The following is a 12,500-nucleotide window of genomic DNA, read 5'->3' on the forward strand; positions in this document are numbered from 1 at the left end:
AGATTTTTGTCTGTACAGCATCCTGCAGTTGGAGAGATGGTACGCTGCTGGGTGCGATCCTCGGGTCCCCGTCAGTGGATGCTGAAGGATTTTGAGAGGGCTTGTGGCATGTGTTGATGATAAGACTGCCGCTGGCGAACTTTAAAAAGTTAATCAGTCTTGCCTTTCTCCTTCGCTCTTTGAGGGGAGACCACTGAAGAGTCTCCATCATGTCTTGCACACTGGATGTTTCCCTGTCTCGATGGGTCGCCCAGCGAGCAGCCCGGCGTTGTACTGCCTCAAGTTTCTTATTGTCCTTCTCTGTATAGGGGTCCCACACAGAGCTGGCATACTCCAGGGATGGGCGGACCAGTGTTTGGTAGGCTTGCTGTTTGATGCGCTGGGAGCAGGCTACTTTCAGGTTCCGTCTGAGTAGGCCTAAGGTCTTGTTGGCTCGGTTGGAGAAAGTGGAGATGTGGGAGGTCCATCTAAGATCAGAAGTGATGTTGATGCCGAGGAATTTTGATTTGCTGACTACATCAAGGGTGTGGCCACGAAAGGTGTACTCTGATGGTAGGGGGTCTCTCTTCCGGCTCACTCGCAGTGTCTGACATTCGTTTGGATGGAAGCTCATAAGCCACTTCTGCTCCCGTTCTGTGAGGCAATCGAGATCCTTTTGTAGGGCTTGCTGGTCGCTGGTGGAGGAGATGGTTTTGTGGCACAGAGTATCATCAGCAAAGAGACGAGCAGTGGAGGACAGTCCAGTCGGCATGTCGCTGATGTAGAGCAGGAACAGGCAAGACCCAAGAACAGAGTCTTGGGGGACTCCAGATTCTACAGGAACAGGACTGGAAGTGGCTCCATCCACCACTACAGACTGCTGTTTGTCTGATACTCCCCCGAATCGATACTCACCCGTGTCGATATCTCTCTCAAAAAGATCTAAAACAAGCGATTACACATGTATGTCAGTATACAGTTGTGACTGATCAGTAATGCTTTCTGCTTGATCAAAGCCGGTGTTGTGGAATGATCAATGTGTTATGTGTTCTCTTCTTAGTACAACCGTCCGCCTTCAGTATCAGCATAAGTATCAGTAGCTCAAGGAGGTGTCACTGAGTTCGGACAAATCCATACACGCTAGGAGGGGGAGGACACAGGGCCCGGATAGACGAAGGGGGTCAGTAGAAGGGGATAGGACAGGGGCCCGGATGGGATGAACAGGAGGGGGGGGGGGGGTAGGCCGGGGAGAGGGGGCATGGGGGAGTAAGAGAGAGCGGGGGGGGGGGGGGGGGGGGGGGGGGCAGGGGGCATGCATGGGGGGTTATTCTATACTGGAGAAAACTTGCCAGAACCATGCCAATAAACTAAAACAGGCGTCTGACCCTGACAGAGAAAATACTGACAATAGCGGGCTCGCGCAAAATTGATCGCATGTTTTCTTTAAAAAAAAAACAAAAGGACATCACAGTAACAGAAGGCTCGCCAGTCTAATATACCGCAGACTACGACTGGATGCTATAAAAACAAAATATACTTCTAATGTGACTTGTATCTGCGGCGGCAATGCAATTACCCCCGGCCCGTGCATATCATCCATAAATGTGAACAGTTAAAACCATATTTACCTATGCCATTTGAATCATCTGCAGTTCCATCTGCTTCCATTTGAAATGTCTTATGTGATAATCAACATGTGTTTGAAATAGTTCAGAGTTTAATTTGGAGCCCAACTGGCTCTTTGTTGTGATTCTGCCTGTTGACAAGTTAGTTTATTTTATGTCGTTTATATTCTTTTTTTTTTCTTTTTCTTTGTTTCTTCTCTTTTTTAACTTCTTTTTGTTTCTTCTTTTTAAAATTCTAATTGAGGAGAGAGAAACAGGGAAAGCAGTGATGATTTAAGGTATGGGTGGGGTGGGTGAGATGATGGACTTTCGTCAGTGTAAAATCACGAATGTGGATAGACGTTAAGCACAAGAAAGAAAACACACACACACACACACGCACGCACGCACGCACGTACGCACACATATGCACATGACACATACAGATTTTCGTTTGAAGTGTGAAACAATCAGTCAAAGGGAAATAACTGCTGTAAAAAGCCCTCCACTTTCGATTCCAAGTTATGTCTCTTGTATTGAAGTCTTCGCTGTTCCAAGATAACCCACGTCCCAAATCGATAACAAAACTTATCGACAGCATGTCTTCCAGCAGTCAGCGATATGATGCTTGCATGTCTCAGTTAAGTTTTAACCACTGACTGTTTCCTTTGGATTTTCTTCTTCTTCGAGAGCAGATGTGGATTAATGGACCAGTCCGCACTCTGTGCATATCTGTTATGCATATGTGTGTGTATGTGTGAATGTGTGTCTGCATGTTTTACATTTATTTGGTTATTTATCATCCTTGTTGTCTTTTTATTTATTTTATTATTATTATTATTATTATTATTATTATTACCCCCCCCCCTTTTTTTCTTTAAAAAAATATTATTATTTATTCATTTATTTATTTATTTATTTATTTATTTACTTATTTATTTATGTACGCATATAGTTGACTTCATCAAGTTTTTGCCCCTTATACATATTATTAGTATGAGTAGTAGTTCTTTTTTATGTATTTATCTATTATTTATTCACCCCTTTTTTTCTTTTCTTTTTTTTCTCAAGGCCTGACTAAGCACGTTGGGTTACGCTGCTGGTCAGGCATCTGCTTGGCAGATGTGATGTAGCGTATATGGATTTGTCCGAACGCAGTGACGTCTCCTTGAGCTACTGAAACTGAAACTGAAACTCAAGGTAACTGAATCTTGGAACAGTGCCGTGGAGTCTTTGCCAGGTCAGTCACCTGATTTTTTTTTTTTTTTTTTTTTTTTTTTTTTTTAAAGCAGGATTGATTGAAGCGTATATGAATACGTCTGCATGCTTTGACACACCTCACTTAAACTGAAACTAGACACTTTTAAAAGAGGAAGATTATTGGATCCTACACTTTATTCTACTTTTTTTTTTTTTTTCTTTTTTTTTTTTTTTATTCAAATATTTTTTGACGTTTTTGTTTTTGGTAGGTTGCTGAAATCGCTTTGTTCTTTGTTTATCTGCGTTGACTTTGCTTGTATGTCTTATCAATTTTGATATCACGTCTCATATAAAAACCTACCTACGGCAGACTCGGACTCTCAAGGCTTGATAAGCGAGTCGGGTTTATGCATAGGTCAGGCATAAATATGATTGATTGATTTTTTTTTTTTTTTTTTTTTTTTTTTTTTTTTTAGTGGGCGGGGGACTGGAGGGGGGCGGGGTAGGTGGGAAGGGTGACGAGGGGTGGGGGGGTGGGGGGGGGGGGGCTTATATATATGCGTAGTAGCGTGTATGGATCGGTCCACACGCTTTGTTCTGGGCCTTGCGAGAGCCACTGATATTTTGGCACGGGCACTTTGAAACTACAAATGAGACTGGAAACCTATCTATTCTTCTTCTTCTTCTTCTTCTTCTTCTTCTTCTTTTTCCCCCCATTATGGAGTGTTGGCCTTGTAGAAACGCGTTCAGCACCTTGCCTTGAAAGCGAGCGAGAGGATTTGCCGGAGCACGGCTGGTTCGAACCACGCACTCATCAATATTTTCTCCCCCTCCACTTCATCTTGAGTGGCGGTCTGGACGCTAGTCATTCATGTTCGGATGAGACGATATACCGAGGTCCCGTGTGCAGCACTGCACTTAGTTCACACGTAAAAGAACCCACGGCAACTAAAAAGGATTGACAGAGAAATCTGTAGTGACAAAGGAGTTAGATAATACAGTAACAGTACGACAGGACGATAAAGTACGATGCCGCGATGCGAAGAGATACAATACAATACAATACAATACGATACGACACGACACGACACAATATAATACAATACAATACAACTGATACAACACAACACAATACAATGCAGCACAATACAGCACAACGCAATGCAATACAATATAATACAATAGGGTACGATACGATACGATACGATACGATGCGATTCGATACGATACGATTCGATTCGATTCGATACGATACGATACGATTCGATACGATACGATACGATACGATACAGCACAACGCAACGCAATATAAGATAATGCAATACAATACAACGCAACGCAACCCAACGCAACACAGTACAATACAATACAATACAATACTATACAATACAATACAACACAACACAACTCAGCACAAACACAAAACAACACAACGCAACATAAACACAACACAACACAACACAACACAACACAAACGCAACACAACACAACACAACACATTTAACTAAAACGACGGGCGTGACAGTGGAGGGGTTAGCAGGGGGTGTGTAGCACTTGGTTCCCAGAGTGCTTTGTGCAAGAGATCCGTGACATGCCTGACTGGAATTCCCGACATCAGCTGGTTGTGTAACACTGTGAGACAGGAATGGTGTCTTTTTGACAGAGTGCTTAACACTGACGGAGCTGTCCATTGAGAATGTGCCAAAGACTACTGATCACTGGCCAAATACTGTGTGTTGTAATGTACGTAGGCTCGAAGGCCCAGTCACCTACCTGCTAGATTGTGCTGTGTTGTGTTGTGTTGTGCTGTGCTGTGCTGTGCTGTGCTGTGTTGTGCTGTGCTGTGCTGTGCTATATTGTGTTGTGCTGTGCTGTGCTGTGTTGTTCTGCGCTGTGTTATGTTGTGTTGTGTTGTGCTGTGCTGTGCTGTGCTGTGTTGTGTTGTTTTGTTCTGTGTTGTGTTGTGCTGTGTTGTGTTGTGTTGTGTTGTTCTGTGCTGTGTTGTGTTGTGCTGTGCTGTGCTGTGTTGTGTTGTGCTGTACTGTGCTGTTCTGTGTTGTACTGTACTGTGCTGTTCTGTGTTGTACTGTGCTGTGCTGTGTTGTGTTGTACTGTGCTGTGCTGTGCTGTGTTGTGTTGTGCTGTGCTGTGCTGTGTTGTATTGTACTGTGCTGTGCTGTGCTGTGTTGTGTTGTACTGTGCTGTGCTGTGCTGTGTTGTGTTGTACTGTGCTGTGCTGTTCTGTGCTGTGTTTTACTGTGCTCCGCTGTGCTGTGCTGCGCTGTACTGTGTTGTGCTGTACTGTGTTGTGCTGTGCTTTGCTGTGCTGTGCCGTGCTGTGCTGTGCTGTGCTATCTTGTGCTGTACTGTGTTGTGCTGTGCTTTGCTGTGCTGTGCCGTGCTGTGCTGTGCTGTGCTATCTTATGTTGTGTTGTGCTGTGCTGTGTGGTGTTGTGCTGTACTGTGTTGTGTTGTGCTATCCTGTGCTGTGCTGTGCTGCTCTGTGTTGTGCTGTGTTGTGCTGCGCTGCGCTGTGCTGTGCTGTGCTGTGTTGTGTTGTGCTGTGTTGTGCTGTGTTGTGCTATTCTGTACTGTACTGTGTTGTGTTGTGTTGTGTTGTGCTGTGTTGTATTGTGTTTTGCTGTTCTGTGCTGTGCTGTGCTGTTCTGTGTTGTGTTGTGTTGTGCTATTCTGCCCTGTGCTGTGTTGTGTTGTGTTGTGCTATGCTGTACTGTGCTGTGCTGTTCTGTGCTGTGTTGTGTTGTGCTGTACTGTGCTGTTCTGTGCTGTGTTGTGTTGTGCTGTGTTGTGTTGTGTTATGTTGTGCTATGCTGTGCTGTGCTGTGTTGTGTTATGTTGTGCTATGCTGTGCTGTGCTGTGCTGTGCTGTGTTGTGTTGTGTTATGTTGTGCTGTGCTGTGTTGTGCTGTGTTGTGTTGTGTTGTGTTATGCTGTGCTGTGCTGTGTTGTGTTGTGCTATTCTGCCCTGTGCTGTGCTGTGTTGTGTTATGCTGTGTTGTGTTATGCTGTGTTGTGTTGTGCTGTGTTGTGCTGTGCTGTGCTGTTCTGTGCTGTGTTGTGTTGTGCTGTGTTGTGCTGTGTTGTGCTGTGCTGTGCTGTTCTGTGCTGTGTTGTGTTGTGCTGTGTTGTGCTGTGCTGTGCTGTTCTGTGCTGTTCTGTGCTGTGCTGTGCTGTGCTGTGCTGTTCTGTGCTGTGTTGTGTTGTGCTATTCTGCCCTGTGCTGTGTTGTGTTGTGTTGTGTTGTGCTGTGTTGTGCTGTTCTGTGCTGTTCTGTGCTGTGTTGTGTTGTGCTGTGTTGTGTTGTGCTGTGCTGTGCTGTGCTGTGCTGTTCTGTTCTGTGCTGTGCTGTGCTGTGCTGTGTTGTGTTGTGTTGTGTTGTGTTGTGTTGTGTTGTGCTATGGTGTGCTGTGCTGCACTGTAAGTCTAATGTAATGACCACTGTAGTGTGCCGACAGTACAACGTACTGTACTGAACTGTACAGAGCTATGCAACACACATACACACACACACACATGCACTCACGCACGCATGTACACACACATGCACATGCATGCACGCACACACACACACACACACACACACACACACACACACACACACACACACACACACACATCATCATCATCATCATCATCATCATCATCATCATCAGTTCACATAGGACGCGAGAGAGACAGACAAGGACAGCGAGAGAGACAGAGACAGCGATAGAAACAGAGACAGATATATGTGTACACTGGAAAAAAAAACACGTTTGTATAATCTTCTTTTCATTCACCAATTTTATATAATAGCATGAAAGCACAAGTGATTATGAATGAGTCAAGTTCATTGTCAAGCCAGTTTACTATACGAGTGTGCCTTTATTTTTACAACTGAACTGATTAAGAAGAAAAAAAAAAAAGAAAAGAAGAAAAAAAAAAGATGCTAAATTAAAAAAATCTTCATGTGAAAAAACCAACAACAAAAACAAACAATCTCTACTCTCTTCGGTGGTTGATCAAGAAATCTTGATAATTTATCATATACACATTATAATTTGTATCCCAGCGTTGTGTGTGTGTGTGTGTGTGTGTGTGTGTGTGTGTGTGTGTGTGTGTGTGTGTGTCTCACACCGAATAAAGTACAAGATCAGCACTCTATGTTATAGATGTATTCACAAAACTGCCCCTTCCTATCTCTGCGGCTGCCTTCACCTTTACACTCCATCTCGCTCACTACGATCGGCTTCGGATCCACACTCTGTTTACGCATACCCAGATTCAAACACTCGACTGTTGGCCGCCGTTCTTTCTCTGTCTCTGGACCTTGCAATTGGAATGAACTTCCTCTTTCGCTTCGTCAAGTCTCCACACTGAGCTCTTTCAAATCTGGCCGGCCTTAAAACCCACCTCTTCCCAAAACAGCCTCCCTTGCCTGCCTCTGCCTCTTCCTTGTCTTTAGTTTCTACAGTTTTCGAGTTATGCATGCGTGTGAATGACTGGTGCGAAAGCGCTTTGATTTGTCTCTGCACAAGATTCAGCGCTATATAAATACCTTTTTTTTTTCTTTCTTTTTTTTTTTGACGAGCTACCTGATGACTACAGGGACAGGCAGATTGAGGTCAGCACATAACTCAGCGTGTCAGCAGACAGACTACACGGAAAGAAAGACGAGAGAGAGAGAGATTACAACCGCTGGTCCTGTGCCCAACGAAGACAGGGCTGAAAGGAAATCTGAAGCCACTGCGGGTGTGGGGGAAACTGAGAGCAGAAGGAAGACTGATGATGGACCAGTTCCTCCGTCCATCTACCTCAATGGTTCCCCTCATCTCACCATTCATCCCCCTGCCCTCCCCAACCCCCCACGCCCCCCACCACCACCACTACAACCCCCCCCTCCCTCTTCTCCTCCTGAGCGATAACACTCAAATGTTAAAAAAGACCAAAAAAACAACAACAACAACAACAACAAAAACCCACCAAACAAACAACAACAACCAGTAACGTGACCAAAATTTTTAATGTCTGCAGTCACAAGTACGTGTGACGGAACATTCGACAAAACTCCACCCTCCTTCTCCTCCTCCTCCTCCTCCTCCTCCTCCTCCTCCCAGACCGGTCTGACAACACCGTCAAAGTCACCGTTGGTCACCGTTCCACGCCCCCGTCAGTTGACCACCACCACAGGGGGGCTCAGATCCCCGCTACCGGAAGTTGGGGGCAGGACAGTGTGGCCCGTCTCGTGGGCCGCCAGCTGGTACAGACGGCTGAAGCGGTCCCCGCAATACAGGCACCGGAACTGCCGCTCGTCGGGCATCAGCAGCTGAGAGCGGCGCCAGGACCCGTCGGCCACCTTGGGGAACCTCTTCTCGCACGTGTCGCACACGTTCTGACGCTCGTCGGCGTGCACGTCGCTGTGACGTAGAAGGACGCGCGAGCGGCGGAAGGGACGTATGCAGATGACGCAGCGCGTGGCGGGCTCGGCGTCGTGCAGCCTGACGTGGGCGCGGAGGATGGCGTCGCTGGAGAAGCCCGTGCCACACAGGGTGCACGTGCTCCGCGCGGTGTCCAGACCCTCGTGACGCTGCATGTGGATCTTCAGGGAGCCCTCGTTGGACAGCCACTCCCGGCACGTCCCGCACTGGTACGGCTTGCTCTCCGGCCCGTCCTCCGCCTCCTCCTCGTGCCGCCGCAGGTGAGCCTTGAGCGATGCCTCGTGCAGGAAGCGCGCGCCGCACCGGTGACACCGGCAGGCCGGGGAGCGGACGGGCAGGTGCGACCTCTCGTGGGTCATCAGGGTGCTGTACAGCGCGAACATCCGTCCGCAGCGGGTGCAGGAGTACGGCGTGACTCCCCCATGCGTCCGGGAATGCTTGGACAGGGACTTCTGATCAGGGAACTCCGCCTGGCAGTTGAAACACGACCTTCCGGGTTCTGCGCAGGGCGGCCTCTTGGAGGAAGACCCCCTCCTCGCTGAAGGTGACAACTCCTCTGGGTCACTTTGCCAAGGAATGGCGCTGAGGCGACTCGTTTTCCCGAAGGAGCAGAGGCGCTGACACCAACACCACCACCACCACCACCACCCGGAAACGCTGTCCTTGACCTGTCCACACTGGTCCGAGGTCTCTGGACGTGCTGTGAGGGCACGGGGATGCCTGAGCTTTGTGGAGGCAGCGGGAGTTAGAGGAGAAGGAGGTGGTGGCGGCAGTGGGAGCGCTGCGGGCTCGTGAATGCATCTTCATGTGCTCGGAGCAGGCAGCTGCTGAGGTGAAGTCTTTTCTGCAGATTCCGCAGGTGATGTTGTCCGGGAGTTTCTTTCGCTGTGTCACCACTGATGTGTGTCTCTGAAAAAAACAAACAAAACAAGAGAGGCAAGGCCTTTAAGACTCACTTGTGATAAATTAAGTCCCCTGGCATTAATTACAGAGTAATTTCCCTTTTTTTATTATCTGCACCAAAACGTTTGCAAAATAAATAAAAATTCCATGCTTAGCAAAAGAAGTTCCTGTTTGAACAAAAAATGATAATAATGACTCCTCTTGTTGTTGTGTCAGAATAAGAGGTCAAAGTGCCAAGTTTAGAGAATACAAAAAAATAAAAATATAACAGTAAATGCAGTTTGCATATAAGTAGGCTTCTTTTTAATTTTTTTTTTGTGCCCATCTCATAGGTGCAATATTGTTTTAAACAAGATGACTGGAAAGAACTGAATTTGTCCTATTTTTATGCCAAATTTGGTGTCAACTGACAAAGTATTTGCAGAGAAAATGTCAATGTTAAAGTTTATCACGGACACACACACACACACACACACACACACAACCGAGCACCGGGTTAAAACATAGACTCACTTTGTTTACACAAGTGAGTCAAAAACAGCAGCAACAAAATTACATGGAGGGCACAGATATAAGTCACATTTGAGAGCCCCACGAAACAGAGCTTTCTGGAACAAATTGTAGTTGTAATTTTTATATAAAAAAAAAGAACAATGTCAACAAGAACAACTACAACAAAATTAATAATAAAACCTTTTACAAAAACGGCAACATCAGCAACAATAACAAAAAGAATAAAAAATCAGCAGCAGCAGCAACCACCACCACCACCACAACAATAACAGTGGAAACAACAACGACAGTAACAATAACATCTCTCCCCCGAAACAGCATTAAAAGATCTAGCTTTCGAAATTTCGATTTTCCTCTATGAGAAATGAACTCAGAGTTAGAAAAGTTTTAACTCTCTCCATACGAACGGCGAAAGAGACGACGTTGACAGCGTTTCATCCCAATTAACATCATCAAAATATTGCAAGCGGAAGGCTCTTATACTGAAGAGGTGAATGTTGACAAAGAATACCACAGTTCTGACCACAGAAGCTAAGGGTTGGGTCATTGAGACACCCACTGGACATCCGAGGGGTCTGTGTAGAGGAGAAGAGAGGGCTGGCCGTACTGAGTGAGTTAAGTTTAGTTGAATGTCTGTATTCAGTCTAATTATTGTATCATCATCAAAAATATAAATCCCTAAAACCAGTTTGATGTAAAAAGTACGGCAAGATTTGGCCCTTTCCTTTGTGAACGATCTCTCACAGACCAGCGTTCAATTTAGCTTGCTTGCACTATGTTTGGTGCATATCTGTTATGCATGTGTGAGGTGTATGTGTGAATGTGTGTCTTCATGTTTTACATTTATTTGCTTATTTATCATCATTGTTGTCTTTCTTTATTTTTTCTTTCTTTCTTTCTTTCTTTCTTTTATTTTAATTTGTTTTATTTTATTTATTTATTATTATTATAATTATTATTATTATTTTATTATTTTTATTATTATTATTATTATTATTACCACCTTTTTCTATATCATAATTATTATTTATCTATTTATTTATGTAAGCTTATCTATTATTTATTCCCCTTTTCTTTCTTTTTTTTTTTTTTTCTTTTTTTCTCAAGGCCTGACTAAGCGCGTTGGGCGGTTACGCTGCTGGTCAGGCATCTGCTTGGCAGATGTGGTGGTGTAGCGTATATTATGGTTTTGTCCGAACGCAGTGACGATGCCTCCTTGAGCTACTGAAAACTGAAACTGAAACTGCACTTTGTCAGCCATCCAAGCTTGATCTGGTTTTCCAGTTTCAGTTTCTCAAGGAGGCGTCAATGCGTTTATGTCCAGTCTCACATCTGCTAGGCAGATGCCTGACCAGCAGCCTATCTCCCAACCACGCTTTGTCAGGCCTTGAGCGCATGGACATTATATATTAATTTTTGTGTACCTATCGGAGTGGATTTCTTTCTTATACAGGGAGCCCTCGTTGGACAGCCTCTCCCGGCATGTCCCCGCACTGGTACGGCTTGCTCTCCTTAACATCAGCGTTTCCGGTTGGTGGTTATTTTATTTATTTATTTATTTATATATATTTTTTTTTTGGTTGGTCTGGGAGCAGGAAGAGGAAGAGGAGGAGGAGGAGGAGGAGGATGGTGGAGTTTTGTCGAATGTTCCGTCACACGTACTTGTGACTGCAGACATTAAAAATTTTGGTCGCGTTACTGGTTGTTGTTGTTTGTTGTTTGTTTGTTTGGTAGGGTTTTTGGGGGTTTTTTTTTTGTTTGTTTTTTTGTTTTGTTTTGTTTTTTGTTTGGTTTTTTTTTTTTTTTTTTGTGGGGGGGGGGGGTTGTTGTTGTTGTTGTTGTTGTCGTCTTTTTTAACATTTGAGTGTTATCGTTCAGGAGAGAAGAGGGGGGAGGGGTTGTAGTGGTGGTGGTGGTTGGGGGGGGGGGAGTATGGGGGGCTGGGGAGGGCAGGGGGATGAATGGTAAGTTGATAGCCACTGCCGGCACGTCCCGCACTGGTACGGCTTGCTCTCCTTAACATCAGCGTTTGCGGGTGGTGGTGATTTTTTTGACTCACTTGTGTAAACAAAATGAGTCTATGTTTTAACCCGGTGTTCGGTTGTCTGTGTGTGTGTGTGTGTGTGTGTGTGTGTGTGTGTGTGTCCGTGGTAAACTTTAACATTGACATTTTCTCTGCAACTACTTTGTCAGTTGACACCAAATTAGGCATAAAAATAGGAAAAATTCAGTTCTTTCCAGTCATCTTGTTTAAAACAATATTGCACCTCTGGGATGGGCACAAAAAAAATATAAAATGAAGCCTAATTATATGCAAACTGCATTTACTGTTATATTTATATTTTTTGTATTCTCTAAGCTTGGCACTTTGATCTGATATTCTGACCCAACAACAAGAGCAGTCATTATTATCATTTTTTGTTCAAACAGGAACTTCTTTTGCTAAGCATGGAAGTTTTATTTATTTTGCAAACGTTTTGGTGCAGGTAGTAAAAAAGGGAAATTACTCTGTAATTAATGCTAGGGGGACTTAATTTGCTTTAAACTGATCTTTCTCATCTTAAACATTACATTTTGAAATTATACTCAGTACATAAAAAGCTTGGATTTTTTTTGATTTTTTTTTTTTAAGTGTATCACAAGTGAGTCTTGAAGGCCTTGCCTCTCTTGGGTTTTTTTTTTTTTTTTTTTTTGTCTAGGAAGAAGAGGAGGAGGAGGAGGAGCATGGTGGAGTTTTGTCGAATGTTCCGTCACACGTACTTGTGACTGCAGACATTACAAATTTTGGTCGTGTTACTGGTTGTTGTTGTTTGTTGTTTGTTTGTTTGGTGGGGTTTTTTGGGGGGTTTGTTGTTGTTGTTGT

General features: G+C 44.7%; 2 protein-coding genes across 2 annotated transcripts in view; both read right to left on the reverse strand.

Annotated features, from left to right (window-relative positions):
* Window positions 1-7,953: 7,953 nt before the first annotated feature.
* On the reverse strand, window positions 7,954-8,604 carry LOC143298263 (zinc finger Y-chromosomal protein-like). The gene has a single exon (XM_076611078.1). The coding sequence runs from the start codon at window positions 8,602-8,604 to the stop codon at window positions 7,954-7,956; it is 651 nt and encodes a 216-aa protein (XP_076467193.1).
* A 178-nt stretch (window positions 8,605-8,782) lies between these two features.
* The window catches only part of LOC143298119 (uncharacterized), a 17,331-nt gene continuing 13,613 nt past the window's right edge, over window positions 8,783-12,500 (reverse strand). Inside the window, exon 2 of the mRNA XM_076610827.1 lies at window positions 8,783-9,130. Within this exon, the coding sequence (XP_076466942.1) occupies window positions 8,783-9,130 (348 nt within the window). The remainder of the gene's footprint in view (window positions 9,131-12,500) is intronic.

This window comes from Babylonia areolata, chromosome 23 (genome assembly GCF_041734735.1).
Source record: "Babylonia areolata isolate BAREFJ2019XMU chromosome 23, ASM4173473v1, whole genome shotgun sequence".
In the NCBI taxonomy this organism is placed as follows: domain Eukaryota; kingdom Metazoa; phylum Mollusca; class Gastropoda; order Neogastropoda; family Buccinidae; genus Babylonia; species Babylonia areolata.

Bases quoted from the DNA above. Each gene is read 5' to 3' on its own strand.
- LOC143298263 (XM_076611078.1), bottom strand. From the start codon at position 8,604: ATGTTCGCGCTGTACAGCACCCTGATGACCCACGAGAGGTCGCACCTG.